The sequence below is a fragment of the Gopherus evgoodei genome, chromosome 6 (genome assembly GCF_007399415.2).
Source record: "Gopherus evgoodei ecotype Sinaloan lineage chromosome 6, rGopEvg1_v1.p, whole genome shotgun sequence".
Taxonomy (NCBI): domain Eukaryota; kingdom Metazoa; phylum Chordata; order Testudines; family Testudinidae; genus Gopherus; species Gopherus evgoodei.
The window spans coordinates 90814273-90831071 of NC_044327.1; the positions used below are offsets into that span (position 1 = coordinate 90814273).

Sequence of the window (16799 nt, forward strand, 5' to 3'; positions counted from 1 at the left end):
AAATTACATAGAGACAAAAGTCAAGGCTTACCGGCATGGGGGCAGGAAGTTAATCCAAACTGACTAAAAAGTGTGAATTTAAAGTGGATCGCATTAAGCTAAACCAAATTAAGGCCACTTTCATTCTGAATGAAACTGTCCAAACAGGGATTTAATGCAATGTAAGTAATCCACTTTAAATTCACATCTTCAGTTAATACAGATTAATCTTCCCGAGAATCCCTTCGTAGAAAAAACCCTAAATTTCAAAATACATCTCTTCCACAGACGCCACGGATTTACGCAATCCTACCGGCGAGGTTATTTTGGAGAGCATTTTGCCCCTTTCCACCATTGCCAAAAATTACAATGAAAGAACAAGTAAAAGTGTCAAACTTGTCAAGTGACAATTTTTCAACAAACCTGTAAGTAGTTTGGAGGGTTGAGGAGGGGAAAGAAACAGAATTCCCAAAAATAATCCTTGTAGTGACATATTTTCATTGAATCCCACTTACTAGTGAGGGTAAATGAACAGCAAATTAAAACAAAGACTATCTAAAACAGTTTGCATCTGCATAATACAAAGTTTGGAGAGTAACTGCTTCCACAAAAGGTGCTATCTAGGAGTTCCAATATCCCCACCCTGGCATCTTCTGTATCAGTCAAGGATAATAGGCACAGCCCTTTGGCTCAGTGTTTGTAATAATTTCAAGCAATGATAACATCTGATCTTTTTCCTTCCTATAATAAGTAATAAGATATGATCAAAATGCAAGCACAACTTTAAGTGTAGTGATATACACAGAACAGTAGAAATTGCAAACAAGCAAAATGAAAGTTAATTGATTATGCAGTATGCTTTGTTAAAAAAGATTATACTACATCAAACTAATAAAATCACACTCAAAAGTCAAGTGTTTATACAAGAAAACTAGTTTAAACCAAAACCTAACTAAGGTGGGTTCTAAGATATGCTTAAAAGTCACAGGCATAGTGGAAATGTACAGGATAAAGTGCATTGCAAATTATGTACAAAGAAATGTAAGAAATATTACTACAGGAACCACTTTCAGAAGCACTTAGAAGCAAATAAGTATATGTGATAGAAGGAGCAAGTTTGAAGTACTGAATTGGAAATATAAAGCAGATGAACTGGCAGGATTCCGGTTAAAAGAATATAGCTGCCAATAAAAATGTTAAATGTAAAGTACAAATGAGAGGAAAATAAATTAATATCAGAATACAATTGGAAGTAATCTAGAATAATATGCTGGTGCACCGTGAAGTTTATTTTCTGACTATGGAGGATTCAAAAACCAACAAGACATTCTGGGGAATATATTACTACATTGGCAAAAAACCAACAGCTGGTTTAACATCTCAGAAGTGAAAATCAAGCAGCAACATTAGGATGAAAAGATACAATCTTACAAAATTAATTCAATGTGTGATGAGCATTAATCAAAACAAGGAAAGCTATATACAATTACGTATTCATCTGACAGTCTACGAACAAAAATTAGTTAAAGTTCAAATACAGATTGAGCAACACAGAATGTAATGAAAGAATCAGAAGTAACACAAAACTCCTAGACAGTCTTGACTGTAGACACACTATAGCAATAGTCCACAGGAATACTGGAGCTACAACTAAAGTAAAAAAGATTACAGGAAATGTAATGATAAATGAGGTATTAATTCTAAAACCAGCAACAGGTTCTTTTGAATGAAACAGTTCACCTGGGAGGTTTGGTTATTGGGAAACAGTAAATATAAAAAGGTATTCTGGTGAGGATTGTCTGGATAAATAGAAATTGTAAGATGTGTTAACAGCTTCTCAATTCTCTACATCAAGTCATTGATCACTAATTACAACATTCTCGAATCACTACTGCAAGCTTTGGCAAAAGATTTCTACACAATATTGGAATAAGTATTTAACTCAGGAAACACAATCACCAAAAAAAAGCCTTTGACATATCAACTCATCAAAATCATACTGTGTTCAGTCACACAAAATTCCTTTTAGTAATCCATAGTGCTATAGCAGGAAACAAAAATAAAACAGTGAACCACAAGTTGAATGGTACGAATTACAATAATTTTCCCAAGTGAAAATTTAACCACTCCAGCACCATTCAGAAATCCACAAATAAATTATTTAGGAAAAACCATACAGAATATTAAAATGGCACTGGAAAAAACAAGAGCTTCGAAAGAGGCTCCAACTTGCAGTGCAGCATTTTGTATGACAGACACATTTTACTAGGAAAATAAGGTTCATTGGTTATACATGTTAACTGAGGGCTGAAGCAACTAAATATGAAACTGAAGAGGCTATTTCATGCATATTACAGAATCTGTGTAAAAGGTGTTTTAAAAGAGGCTAAGATGTATTTATAGCAAGTACATTTATTTGGAGGGTACAGCCTCTTTGAACCACAGGAAGGCAGTATGAAGCACCTATTTGAGACAATGAAAGGGTATGCAAATAGCTGTCAAACTGTTCTTCCTTGTAACAAATTTGCTGGCTGTGTGGATACTTGGCAACCCTTTCCATACACAAAGCTCTGACCTTGTTGATACTTTTCCCCTGCACTAGCACATTACCTTGACCTTTAAACCAAGCAAATACATATTTTGTTTAATACAGTATGCACAGTTAAAGTTCTCTTTTACTTTATTACTGATAGATATCACCAGATCTAGTGTTATTCCCCTTATGAAGTACAGGGAATACTTGTTCAAATTGATATTTACCTACCAGAAAAAAAGTAAATGTTAGAACTCTGCTCACTGTAATTGCATTTTCATACTCTAGTACAACTTTTTAAAAATATATATATAATGAATTTGTGTAAGCTTGGCACAAACTGAAACAGAAAAAGTAACTAGGTCACCTCAGAAAGTAAACTTACTGAAATTATAGTTTGTACACTCGGGACAGAACAAAGAAGTGGCTTCATACTCAGTTTGTCTCTGACAGGTTTGAAATTAGTTTCTCAATCTTAATGGGACCAGCACCAGAGAACCCACCTTAGCAAAGCAATTGCTTCAAGAAATGAAGCAATCATGTGGGAGTTTTCACAGAGAAGACAAGAGAGCAGGCAGAACTTCTGATGTGCTGAGGAAAGCACAAGGAAATAAGAAAAACTAATTCTAAGCCTTGCCATACCATCCACAAACAAGGATGGGAAAGGAGAGAGGGGAGAATCTGTGTGGGATTTTGATTTTGTTTTATGTAAAAGTGCTATTATGTAAGCTTCTGTACGCAGAAATTTGTAAATCAGGTCCTGGAAATTGCTCAAGATTGAAAATTGCAGAAAGAATGCAGGGTAAGATGAGTCATTACCAAAACTTTACCCCCCCACACCCACCCCATTCCTAGATGCCCTGACTCCAAATTATGGTAAATTCTTGCACAGGTGTGCTACAGGCAAGTAGGGGTTTCTTGTGCCCTCTTCTATGACCAACTACATGTCATTCAACTGATCTGAAAGAAGTCAAAAGGACAAGGTTGTTACAGCAAAGATATGGAGCAGAAGACCAGTAGCAATGCTTAATAAAAACTGTTGACAACTTTCTAATGCCTGTTTGTTTGGGGACAGTTCCTGATTTAGAAGTGATTGCAAGATGGACATCACAAACTTCTAAAAGCTGAAAACATCATGAGAGCATGATCATTACTTTCTCTTAAGTGTGTAAGTTACTGTATCTTCTAGTACCTGCAGACATATTGGGTGAACAAAGCTGTTCAGAATTGACTAAGAAATCCTTAGCAAAATGAACAGTGGCCCAGGCTACTAAAGGAATGAAAATATTCCATACTAACATGACATAAAGGAAAGAGCACGCTGGAAGAAACATTTTTCATTTAGCCAGAAAGGTAGAGGGTATGAGAAGAGAAGGCAAACCCATATTCTGTTATTCAGGGCCACCAGCCACAAAAACAAAAATAAAACGGATATACAATTAACTGAAATAAAATATTCAAAAACTGTTTGATGATTTTAGCGACTGAATTAAACTAAGGCCTCATTTGCCTTTACAAAAAACTGACCTAAATAAATTAATGTTTGTACAGTACTTTGAGATCCCTGAGAGAAAAACTGAGCTCCCACAAACCCCACTGAAGTCAATGGAAGCAATAGGAGCTTAGCTTCATTGAAAGAAAAATAATCAGGCCTCCTGTTTAGGTGCATAAACATGAATTCAGGAATCTAACTTTCAACGTTTTGACTAATACTATTTATCCCTCTTCTGTATCATTAGTCCCAATTAGTAGGTTCGTCTTTAAAGCTCACCCCCTGAAGACTTGAGTATTTCCAAGTAGATTTTGCCAAACACACTGTATCTTATATTAACAGACAGTAATTGTAATTTCCTTATTTGTTCCGTTCTGGGTGATTATTATATAACGGCACTAACTACTGGTGCCTTTGTCAAAAGACAGATGTGTAGTGTTTTGCTACAGTATTCTATTTGGCCTCTATCCACTCCTTGTGATCCTAAGTGATTTGTGTATAAAATTAATAGGAAGCTACATTACAAAACCAAACCAAGTTTGGAGCTGCCTATTCTAAAACTGTTTAATATGCTCTATGATTTCACCATTTATATATACAAAATGCCATTCCCCTGCTTTTAGCACCCTCTGCAGGCTAACTGTTTTAATGCAACTGAACATAATATTAGACAAAATATTAAACTACTATTCGCTGTGAAACACATTGCATATCTTTTAATTACTACATTTGGAACAATTACAGGTGTCAGTGTAACTGCACACTGGGAGTAATGCATTGCTTTCTTTAAAGTGGAGTGGGGAGTCAAACTACGAAAACAATTTCAAACCACAGGATAAATCAAGCAATGTTATTATTTGTCTAGCTGAGTTTGTTATTCCACAGCCACGCCAATTGCCTTTAAACAGACATCACGATTCAATATACTTTTTTAATCTGTTGCTACCCTGTGGATCCTGCCAAGAAGATGATTCAAGCTATCAAGTCACTCAAAAACATAAACAGAACAGTTAGCTTACCATCCCTGTTGGACAACAAACACACTAGGCCGTTAAGGCATGTGTCAGTCACTTCTGAGATGTTGGTTGCGCATCTGCCTATAGCCTGAATTGTAGCTGCAGCAAATTGTTTATCTTGGCTTTTCACATAGGTCTGGAGAAAACAGGATTTCCATTAGTCAACATACTGGTCTTATTAACTGGAAACTTACCTTATTATCTGTATTAAATAAATGTACTTTAGACTAAATTTAATTTACAAAGCTATATTGCACATTAGAAATAATGCTGCTATCCTGTATTTTTAAGAACGTATTGTCTTGCCAGTTTGTCACCTGTGATGACAGAGGCCTCTGACTGCGGGGGGAAGGGCAAGGGCAATCACCAAAAGCAGAAATTACTTTGAGTGCAAGGCTGAAGGAGGTTGATGAGCTCTCTCTTCAGGGAGATTTCAGTCTATTTAACTAACTGCATATATAAACCTATGAATAACCAACCTGTCTGAAAAAAGAACTGGTTTCTTTTGGGGAAGCCCAGCCTGAGAACTGGAGGAATGAAAATAGCTGATAGATGAGAAGAAGGACATACACTGTTGACACTACAGACTGCACATGTAGCAAAGATGTATAAAGTAATAGGAAAAATATAGCAGATAACACTTAACTCTATTCCAATTATTTAAAGAAGAGGAATTAGCAGCCAGTGATAGTGACCAAATGTTGCTAAATCTAAAACATTGTCTTCTTAACCCAGCTTAACAATGGAATTCACTTGGCAGGATTTGTTTTAATAAACATTTGAGTTTCATTCCTTGTATTTTGGCCTCTCTACGACCGATAGTAGTATGCAGCAATGTTCAAAGCAAAACACAGTTAAAATAATTTATTCCACATCCCAGAAAAGCTCTATAGGTTGTATCATACAGTCTCTGTTTCATTCAAAGAGCATCTTATACAGCAACAGGACTATCGTTTAAAAATTTCCAAGTTTATAACACAGGTAATCCGTTACCAGAAGGCAATTTATGCAAGAAGAATACTCTTGAATTGTGCACAGACCTGAAATTCTCGAAGTAGTGTTGATATGTTGGCCTCATTTGCTAAATTTGTCAAGATTTCAAGCTGAAGGAGAGAAGAGATTTTATTACAAGTTGATTAAAATAAGTAGAAAACATTTTTTAGAAGTTATAAACATAATGTATTTTATCAAAAAGAAAAAGTACCACTTAAAAACTTGAGAAAACTCAACAGTTGAGGCAGAAATCTGAAGTACTCTGAAATGTTAACATCCTCCAGAACCTAAAGAATGTGCTTTCAAAGCAACATAGTAGGGCTCAGCCCTGCATTTCCCACTAGCTGTAGCTCTGCATAGTGCCACTGTATTACCAGTAGAGCAGAAATGCTTTTGGTGATCTGTTTTCCAACATGATGTAGACAAAACAAAGAAAAAAAGAAGCATGGGACATGATTAGGCTGCGGAGTGGGGTGGGGGGGGGAGCGGGCGGAAGACAATAAGGTGTCAGAGAGCAATTAATGAAATTTCCGTAACTCATTCTCAAAGCAGCTGTGATCAAGAGTCCTTATTTGAGGGAAATATGAATGCTATGGAAGCACCTCAAATTCTGTTTTGACAAATTACAGTTCATCTTCAAAAATCTCTCCCTAATTTTTGGTGAGGAAAAAGATAAAATCACTCGTTATGCTACACCTATGTGCCATATCAAAAGTTTCAAGCTTTGAGGCTGTATCAACTCTGAAGCACAAAGTTCTCTATATTGGAGACCTCCAATGCAGTCTGAATCCAGAACACAGTCAGAAAGGACCTTTAGCAAAAGAAACAGCTGGTAACAGGAACTCAGTAACTGAATGAGATATGCATCTGGATTTAGAAAAGTTTTGACTAATTGTCTGTTTCTGAATGGAACGACATAAACAGCAGGTGTCCCCAACTTAAAGTGGGAAGTTTGACAGGTCTGCATACTTGAACACTTAAGTTTTAGGATCAGAGGGGTAGCCGTGTTAGTCTGGATCTGTAAAAGCAGCAAAGAATCCTGTGGCACCTTATAGACTAACAGACGTTTTAGAGCATGAGCATGAGCTTTCGTGGGTGAATACTCACTGAATAGTAATGGTTAGCATTTTTTCATCTTCACAGCACTTAATTTAACCACCACCTTGTAAATAATGACAACACTGCGAGAGCAGAATTTCAGATATCCATAACAAATGTGGTGAAATAAAGGACAGGTTTTATTTTTTGTTTTAATGCAAGCTGTTAATTAAAAAACATGACTGAAATACACCGCTACCTCAATATAAAGCCACCCGATATAAAACACAAATTTGGATATAATGCGGTAAAATAGTGCTCTGGAGTGTATGTGTGGGGGGGCGCTGCGCACTCTGGTGGATCAAAGCAAGTTCAATATATGGTTTCACCTATAATGCAGTAAAATTTTTTGGCTCCCAAGGACAGCGTTATATCTAGGTAGAGGTGTGCCAGGAATAATACAGGACCAGTATTTGCTAGCAGTCTCATTAATAAAGTGCACTTTTCAGAAAGTGTACAGTAACATTTACTTCCAAAATATTTATATAAAAATGATGGGTTTCTCTCTCTCACCACAATCCCCCCGCTGAACTCCATTCTCTTGTTTTTATGTATAAGTTTGTTGAAACACCATACATCTTACCAAAGCTATGAGACCATAAGGGTTAGCCCTCTTCACCTTTTAAAACACTCAGTTATTCCCAGCCTGGCAGCCACCTTCTTCCTTTGTCTCCTCAGAGTGATTTGATTCTGTATGCATGTCCCTGACTCCTCCCATTTCCCAGCATGCTCAGCAGTTTGCTCTAAAGTGAGGCCACAAAGCCTTTCTGTTTTCACACTGGAGTGGGTCAGAGAAGCCTTAAGTTCTCAATTCCCCAGCTTAAACAAAGGCTAGCTTCCTCCATAAGCACTACATTTACAGTTTCAAGTAAGAAGAAAGATTATATTAGTATCTGTTCTTTAGTCTGTCCCCCTAAAATCAGGAGCTCTCCAACCACCTAAGACAGAACTAAGTTAAGAAAACCCAGCTACCATTCTCTCAAACCTCTGCGCCTTAGTAAAACCTTTGCTGATGAAAAGATGAGAAAAACTTGTTAAGAAACAGAGCCAGAAATATTTAGCATTCCAATCACAGTTATTTTCTTACTTATTTATTTTAAAGGGACAGAGTTCAGATCTACAAATGGAACTCAAGAGTTACAGGTCACAGCAGGCATCTCTCTCCAGGTACAGTGTGTGTACTGGAAAGACAATTAAATTATATCACTATATACTCCATAAGTCCTAAATTTGAGCCCTAACTTTTGTGGTCATCTCTGCACAGAAAAACGAAGTTCTGGACAATACTAAACCTGACCTCTATTCCCAACTCTCTCTCTCTCTCTCTCTCTCACACACAGTGTGACTGTATCTCAAATTTCCTGAACTATAAAATGGGAATAAGAGTACTTTCCCACCATCATAAAATGTCGAGATCGTGAAGTGAAAAGCCAACCATATCTGCTAGTTATATCAAGTAACTCTGAGTGGACACCTCTTCAAATAGGAAGAGAGCCATTGCTACCTTACACAACATTTTCATTCAGCATATTCAGTTAGCCTGATGTACCAGGAAATCACCCATTTGCCTGCCCCAAATGCCATCTGTAGAAATCAGATGGAAAAAGCAGAATAGTTCAGAGACATGAGTTTCACAGCAGCCAAACAGTATGCTACTTTCCTGTTAGAAATACTAACTAATCATACAGTTTATACGTGAAATATATACATGAAATATTATATATATATTATGTATTATAAAACACACCTTTGATGTTTTGATCATTGTTGGATCAGTTGACCTAACATAGAAACTCTTCAGGTAAGGTTCAAACATCCCCTGAAAAATAGAAGCCATTGAAGAAGTAGTTGTGCCCATGCTTAATTTAAAGTATAATCTAGAAAGTGCTAAGCAAGGTATACCTTTCTTTGAATTGACATAGTTGCAATATTCTGCAGAACAATATACTGCACTTCCCTAGAAATCAAAGAGAGAGTACTGTTGAATATATTTATCAAAATTACATATTCGGAGAACAGTATATTAAAAGCAAAAAAAAAAAATCAAACCAAAAGGATGCACTTGCATGTATTGCTGAAAGGTTTTTAGCTGAATTTTCAATAAATATCTGTGAATATGCTTTCTATGCATATAAGCTACCATATATATTTGACTTATAAAATATATTCGAGTACACCAAAGAAACAAGAAAAAGTTGAGGCGTGACAGCTATTACATGTCACTTATCAGTTTTATAGCAAGATGCAGCACAAATTTAGGACTGTCACTTTTAAAAGACAGAAAATGTGGGTGAAGTAATCTCTCTTATTGGACCACTTCCATTGATGAAAGAGACAAGCTGAGCTCTTCTTCAGACCACTCACCTTCCCTATAAAATCCTGGGACCAACACAGCTACAACACCATTGCATATTTTTAAAAGGAAAATATTATTTTTCAATGTAATGCTGCAGCCTTTGTTTGACATAATTTTTGTTTGTTTCTTTGAGGAAAGATGTAAGGATTTATTTCGGACTTTTGAAGCTAGCATTGCAAGACATACAGCAAACCAGAAACTCAGGAAGGTCCCATATATTTCTAGCTAGTGAGACTAAAAAGAAAATGTTTACTCTTTGTCTGCACTACAGAAACTACTGTGGTAGACAACCATTTGGCTTCACCTAATATTTGTGCTGTAAATGCGGGATGGACAATACTTGACAACAGGTGTTTTAAAAGTAGTTTTCCAACGATAATTCTCAAAAAAGTGAGTGGTTTGGGGTGTATTCTGCTAGTCCCAGGTCAGAGGGCTGTGTGCATATTCTGGCAAACCGTAGATGTAGACCACTACAAAAATATCAATTATAAATATTCCAACAGTTGCATGCAAGCCCAAACTAACTTTTTTCACTGTTCTCATGTGAAAGTCAGCCATGTTCATTTCCCAGAGTACAACTGTCTAGGAGCAATGAGGTGCTCATAGCTAGGGGGTACATGCTATAAATGGAGAGTCCTGCAAAAATGGTATAAATTGGTGTTTAATCATAGATTCTTACAGTTAAAAGGTCAGGAGGTCATCTAGTCCAAACCCCTGCTCAGAGCAGGAGCAATCCCCAACTAAATCCCCAAATCCCTCAAGGATTGAACTCACAACCCTGGGTTTAGCAGTCCAATGCTCAAACCACTCAGCTATCCCTCCCCAGGACTGCTTTTGGCAGGCTTTTGCAAGCCAAAGCTTAGACCCAATGTTAGAAGCCTCAGGTTCATGATGTACAGTTACATGTAATTTAAAACTGAACAAACTGTTTAGCAAGTTCTGTTTGAAGTTCAACAAAAGAGCATGACCCACCTATTGCTACGAAGTAAACGCACTAAGGATTTAGAAACAATGCCAGCTTCAGACTTCGGTGCCAAGTGCCAATAAAGCTGGGCAACTGCCATCACCACCTGAAAATACAATGTTAACATGCAGAACAATCTGCTACCTTAAAGTAACTACACAATGTTCTACTTTCAAGCTGCAAAATTACACACTCATTGCTTGTATAAAGATTTAAATTTCTATTTTTGCATATGTAATCTTTGATACCAAGGGGCTGATTCAAAAGCCAAGATATATTTTCATTTCTGAATTATAATCTAATGAATAATGTACACTCCTATCAGTAATAAATAAATAATCAGATGTAGCTAAAGTGCTAATCAAACTGATATTTTAAGAAACCAGAACTTACAGCCTTATCAGTACAAATGAATGAGAAAATTCCCTCTCTTTAAATCTATATAAAGCTTTTTATTTTTATTAAATCTAGCTCCAGTAATAGCTGTTCATTAATTAGTTTTAAACAGTAATACCATCACCAAAAATCTTTTCCTATTACCATATTAATCAAGCTATACAATGGTATTTGCATTTAATAATGACCTACAAGGATGTAAAACAACACAAGGAAACCTGCAGGGTTATGTGCTTGTGATCCAAGTAACAAAATGTAAGAGACCGTAAAAAAAAAATCAATTGATTTTTAAGGCTTAATAGGTCCTCCTCCTGGAAACAAAGCTAATGTTGTACCAATATTTTAAAAAGAGTACATGGGATGGACTCTTAACTACAGGTTGGGCGGCCTAATATTCTGAACAAAACCATGAAAGGGTTCACAAGGGATGCAGTCCGGCAAGAATTAAAAGAATGATCACCTCAAATTGAACATGATCCAACAATGTGATGCTGTTGCAAGAAAAGGCTATTATTCTGGGGTGTAGTAATAGGAATGTCTTATATAAAAGACACAGGAGGCAATTGTTCCACTCTGCTTTGCAATGGAGAGGCCTCAGCTGAAGTACTGTGTCCAGTGTTGGACACCATACTTTAAGATAGATATGGACAAATTAGAGATTGTCACTTTTTATTGATCTCCTCTGGACTAAGTTTAGAAAACCTGACATGAGGAAAGGTTTAAAAAATTGGGCATGTTCAGTCTTGAGAAGACAAAGACTGATGGAGGACCTCATCAGAGTTTTAAATGCATTTAGGTCTGTTGTAAAGAAAATGCTGATCAATTGTTCTCCATGTCTACTGAAGATAGGACAAGAAATAATCTGCCACAAAGAACATTTAGGTTACATGTTAAGAAAAAGAATTAACTTATACGGATAGTTAAGCACGGGAATAGATTCCCAAAGGAGGTTGTTGAATCTTTGTCACTGGAGGTTTTTAAGAACAGGTTAGATAAAAACACCTGTCAGGGTGGTTTAGGTATTCGTTGCCCTGTCTCAGAGAGGAGTGTTTGGACTAAATGACTTTTCAAGGTCCCTTCCAGCCCTACATTTTTATGATTCTATAAACACCAATCACCATGATTTTATAGTCTTATCAAACAAACTTGATATTTCTGATGCTATTACAAATTCAGTTGATAAAAGGTAATAATGTTGACATAATATACTTTGACTTAGTGCCACAGTATACTTTTATTAAATAATAAACACTATACAAAATGAATGTAGCACATATTAACTGGACTAAAAACTGGCTAATTGATAGATCTCAAAAAGTAAATATAAATGAGAAATCATACAACGTATTTCTAGTGGAGTCCCCAGGAAACTGTTCTTGGCCCAAAGTATTCAATATCTTTATCAATGATACAGAAGGAAATGATATCATTGCTGGCAAAGTTTGCAAAATTGGTGGCAAATAATGAGAAAGACATTAAGTATTCAGAGTGATGTGGATCGTTTGGTAACCTGGGTTCATTTGAATATGAGTTTTAATACTGCCAAATGCAACCAAGAACGCAGATCACATTACACAAGCAGAATCATTTGGAAAGCAGCAACTTTGAAAAAGACTTAGGGATCATGGTGGATAACCAACTGAACATGAGCTCGCAGAAGCTAAGAGACCTAATATTATATTTGGATATATAAGCAGGGGAATATGTAGTAGAAATAGGAAGGTGGTATTATCAAGCTCTTCAGCATTAGTGAGACTATTACCAAAATAATGTTTTCAGTTCTAGTGTCCACATTTGAAAGAGACGTTGGCAAACCGGAAAGGATTCAGAAAAGAGCTACAAATGATTTGAGGCTCAGAACACATGCTTTACAGTGAGCGACCAAGAAAGCTCAATGTATTTAGTTTATCTAAGAAAAGGTTAAGAGGTGACTTGATCATGGTCTATAAGTACCCGAGCAAGAAAAGAGTTCTCTACTATCTGAAATCTTATCTAGATAAATGTCCAATTGCTGAAGCTGAAGTTGGACAAATTTAGACTAAGTTAAGCAAATGTAATTAGCTATTTGAACAATTTACCTACTGATGTGGCAGACTCTCCATCACTGGAAGCCAGTAAATCAAGACTGGATGTCTTTCTAATACAAGCAGAAATTATGGTCTGGCAGAAAACAATGCGTGAAATTCCATGGCTTGTGTTATGTAGGAGATCAGAGAAGATAATCATAATGGTTTCTTTTGACCTTAAAGATTTATGCATCTATGAAAAAGTCAGATCTATTAATCTAGCTCCCAGAGACATTCAGTATGTACTATGCAGATAATGTTTTAACCACCTCAGAATTCTGCTGGGAGACTAGAACTCAGGCTGGGATTTTCAAAGGATTTGGGTGTTTAACTCCTCCAGGCTCCTTTGAAAATCCCCACCTCAGAGAAAAGTGCCATCTAATAAATCACAAAAGCACATACAGTTTTCCTTGAGAGTCTTCATCCACATATTAACAGGGTTTGTCTCACCAGAGCTTCTGAAAACTGATAAGCTAAATAACCTGAAGTGCTATGGCTGCAGTCATACTGTATTGCAGGGGTAGGCAACCTATGGGCACAGGTGCCGAAGGCGGCACGTGAGCTGATATTCAGTGGCACTCACACTGCCCAGGTCCTGGCCACCAGTTCGGGGGGGCTCTGCATTTTAATTTAATTTTAAATGAAGCCTCTTAAACATTTTAAAAACCTTATTTACTTTACATACAACAATAGTTTAGTTATATATTATAGACTTACGGAAAGAGACCTTCTAAAAATGTTAAAATGTATTACTGGCACGCGAAATCTTAAATTAGAGTGAATAAATGAAGACTCGGCACACCACTTCTGAAAGGTTGCCGACCCCTGCTGTATTGCCTAATTCTCCTCTTTAATATTAAGAATAGGTAGGCAGCACCTAACATGGCTGTTCAGGACTTTTAGTATTAAATTACTTTCTCACTTTTAAGGGCATGCAGTTGAGAACTGGTTACTTTTAGTTAGCTACAACAGAACTATTGTGTAACTACACAATTCTGCATGGTATTTTCTATACACATGGGCGGGGGAGTGGCATACTCTACACTTGAATGCTCCAAATACTTGATTAGAACATTTTAGAAGGGTGGACACTTAGCAGTTCAAGACACAAAGGTTTTTGTCATACAGCAGCATTCCGGCTTTGCAACAAGGGCTTTGTATTTCGTATCAGCAATCTATGGTCTGGATCCATAGCATAGGGTTTCTTCACTTTCTGATCTTTTTCTCTCTGTTCTTCATCAGACTCATAGAAATCCTTTTCATTGTCCTCTTCCAAAACACCATCCTAAAAGAAAATATTTACATCAAAGACTTGAATCAACCAATTTTATAAAAAAGCATCTATAAACAAAACAATTTCAAATGAAAATGATTTATTTTACAACAGGTTTTTTTTAAATAACTTTTTCCCCTATTTTGCTCAGTCCACCTAGTTCAGAATGTAGGCACATATAATCTCAACAATATACTCTAAAGTGAAGCATATTTGGAAATAAATTTTCAATTACTGGGTGAAATTGTGTGGCTGATGTTATGTACTGTAGGTGATTAGACTAGGAGATTATAATGGTCACTTCTGGACGTGAAGTCTATGAATTGCAGTTGGCATTTCTGAAAACGAACTTTAGCTGTTTAAACTTCATGATATTTGAGGATGTAAGGCACCGATGCTACAAAAGGAAGGCGAAAGGTCGTCCCAGTAATTTACCTACACACAAATGCAGACAACTACGGTCAGATAGAGGAAGGATGGTCTTATGCCCCAGGCACTACATTGGAATTAGAAAGATATGATTGTGTTCCTGTCTCTGCTACAGATTTTGAGAGATGTGGGTTGTCATGGTATAATTCCCCACTCCGAACCTTAGCGTCCAAAAGATGGGGTACCAGCATGAATTCCTCTAAGCTCAATTACCAGCTTAGAACCTGTAGCGCTGCCACCAACCAGGAATTCCAGTGCCTGGTACACTCTGGTCCCCACAAAACCTTACCCGGGGACCCCCAAGACCCAGACTCTCTGGATCTTAACACAAGGAAAGTAAACCCTTTCCCTCACCGTTGCCTCTCCCAGGCTTCCCCTCCCTGGGTTACCCTGGAAGATCACTGTGTGATTCAAACTCCTTGAATCACAAATCAGCGAAGACAATTCACCTTCCTCCCTCTTTCTCTTTCCCCCTCCCAGACTCTTCCTGAGAGAAAGTAATCCTGGCACAGAGAGAAATCAGCCTCTTTCTCCCTCTTCCCTCCTTTCTCCCCATCAATTCCCTGGTGAATCCAGACCCAGTCCCCCCCTGGGGTCTCACCAGAATGAAAAAACAATCAGGTTCTTAAACAAGAAAAGCTTTTAATTAAAGAAAGAAAAACAGTAAAAATTCTTTGTAAATTTAAAATGGAATAGGTACAGGGTCTTTCAGCTATAGACACTGGGAACACCCTCCCAGCCTAAGTATATAAGTACAAATTAAAATCTTTTCAGTAAAATACCAATTTTAACTTCTTCCAACCAAATACACATTTGCAAATAAAGAAAACAAACATAAGCCTAACTCGCTTTATCTACCTAGTACTCACTAGTCTGAACTTATAAAGAGCCCACGTTGGAGAGATTGGAGAGAAACCTGGTTGCACATCTGATCCCTCTGAGCCCCCAGAGTGAACAACCCTAAAACCTAACAGCACATACAAAACTTCCCTCCCTCAAGATTTGAAAGTATCCTGTCCTCTGATTGGTCCTCTGGTCAGGTGACAGCCAGGTTCACTGTTGTTGTTAACCCTTTCCAGGCAAAGAGAGATGAAGCACTTCTGTTCTATTAACTCTTACTTATCTATTTATGACATAGGTCAAGTTATTTAGTCTCTGCGCCTTAACTCCCTAACAGAAGAATACTGATCTGACCAGGAGAATTGTAAAAATGTATTAAAGGTTCTGAGATGCCAAGAGACCTGGCTATACTTTAAAAGGTTCAGATTCAAGAAAAATATCTGATTTAAAGACATTGTTTAATTATCAAGTTTCTCTTTGTATGATTTTTACCTGTACTGAAGAACGGAAAATAGTTTTACAAATCTTTCATTGAATGCACATTCTGACAATGCCAAAACAGGCCTTTTAATAATTAATAATAATAATAAAGTCGAGATGGATACGATCAGTATTAGATTTTAAAACATTAGGCCAGATCCCAATCTAGGGTGCACATCCATGTCCTTCTATTGAAATCAATGAAATATCAGTTCAGGATCTGGCCCCTTCTTTACAATTAGGTTTCATTTTCCAAACATATTCCACAATCCAGATACAGAAAAAGATATTTCAGTTAAGCAACTTACTTCTTAACTTTTAAAAATTACAAGGCTAAGCAAAATGAGTCATGTTTTTTTAAAGGACCATTTCCTATGCATAACCAATAGAAAGCATAGTCCCATACAGAAAAGGTACCCACACTGTGGGACTCAATCACTCTTGAGACCTAGTTTTTAAATCGGCATTATGAATCCTATCTGGTTTATAGGAAACAGTTATTTTAACCACACTAAGCTGAGACTTGGCATACAAAGTAGCCATCTTTCATTTATTGTTGTAGTAAATGATTTTAATCTTAAGGCTTTTTTTTTTAAATAGTAAAGTAGATAAAACGGGCCTTTGGGTGCTGTTTTTAAATCACTGTTATAAAAAATAAAACAGTTGAATTTTAAATATGAAGTTTTGCAGTAAATTTAGCTTTAGCTTTCTCATCAATTATTTTTATTTTTGCAAGAGAGATTTTTGCTGTTAAGTCTGAATAAATAGGCAAGGCCACCTTTTAGAAGCCACTGTTGTGTATGTGCAGTAACTTTCACTGCTACTGAAGCCCAACCCCAAAACATTTTGGTGGTACGGTTTCTTTTTAATGTGCTCAGTTAGGA

The 16799-nt window shown here is 36.7% G+C and overlaps 1 protein-coding gene across 2 annotated transcripts in view; it reads right to left on the reverse strand.

The window, feature by feature from the left end:
• The window catches only part of AP3B1 (adaptor related protein complex 3 subunit beta 1), a 312676-nt gene that overhangs the window by 174092 nt on the left and 121785 nt on the right, over positions 1 to 16799 (reverse strand). For both annotated transcript variants that reach the window (XM_030566153.1, XM_030566152.1), the window contains exons 8-13: positions 14020 to 14178; positions 10440 to 10537; positions 9014 to 9068; positions 8859 to 8930; positions 6061 to 6123; positions 5024 to 5156 (exon numbers count right to left, since the gene is read on the reverse strand). In XM_030566153.1, coding sequence (XP_030422013.1) covers positions 5024 to 5156; positions 6061 to 6123; positions 8859 to 8930; positions 9014 to 9068; positions 10440 to 10537; positions 14020 to 14178 — 580 coding nt within the window. The remainder of the gene's footprint in view (positions 1 to 5023; positions 5157 to 6060; positions 6124 to 8858; positions 8931 to 9013; positions 9069 to 10439; positions 10538 to 14019; positions 14179 to 16799) is intronic.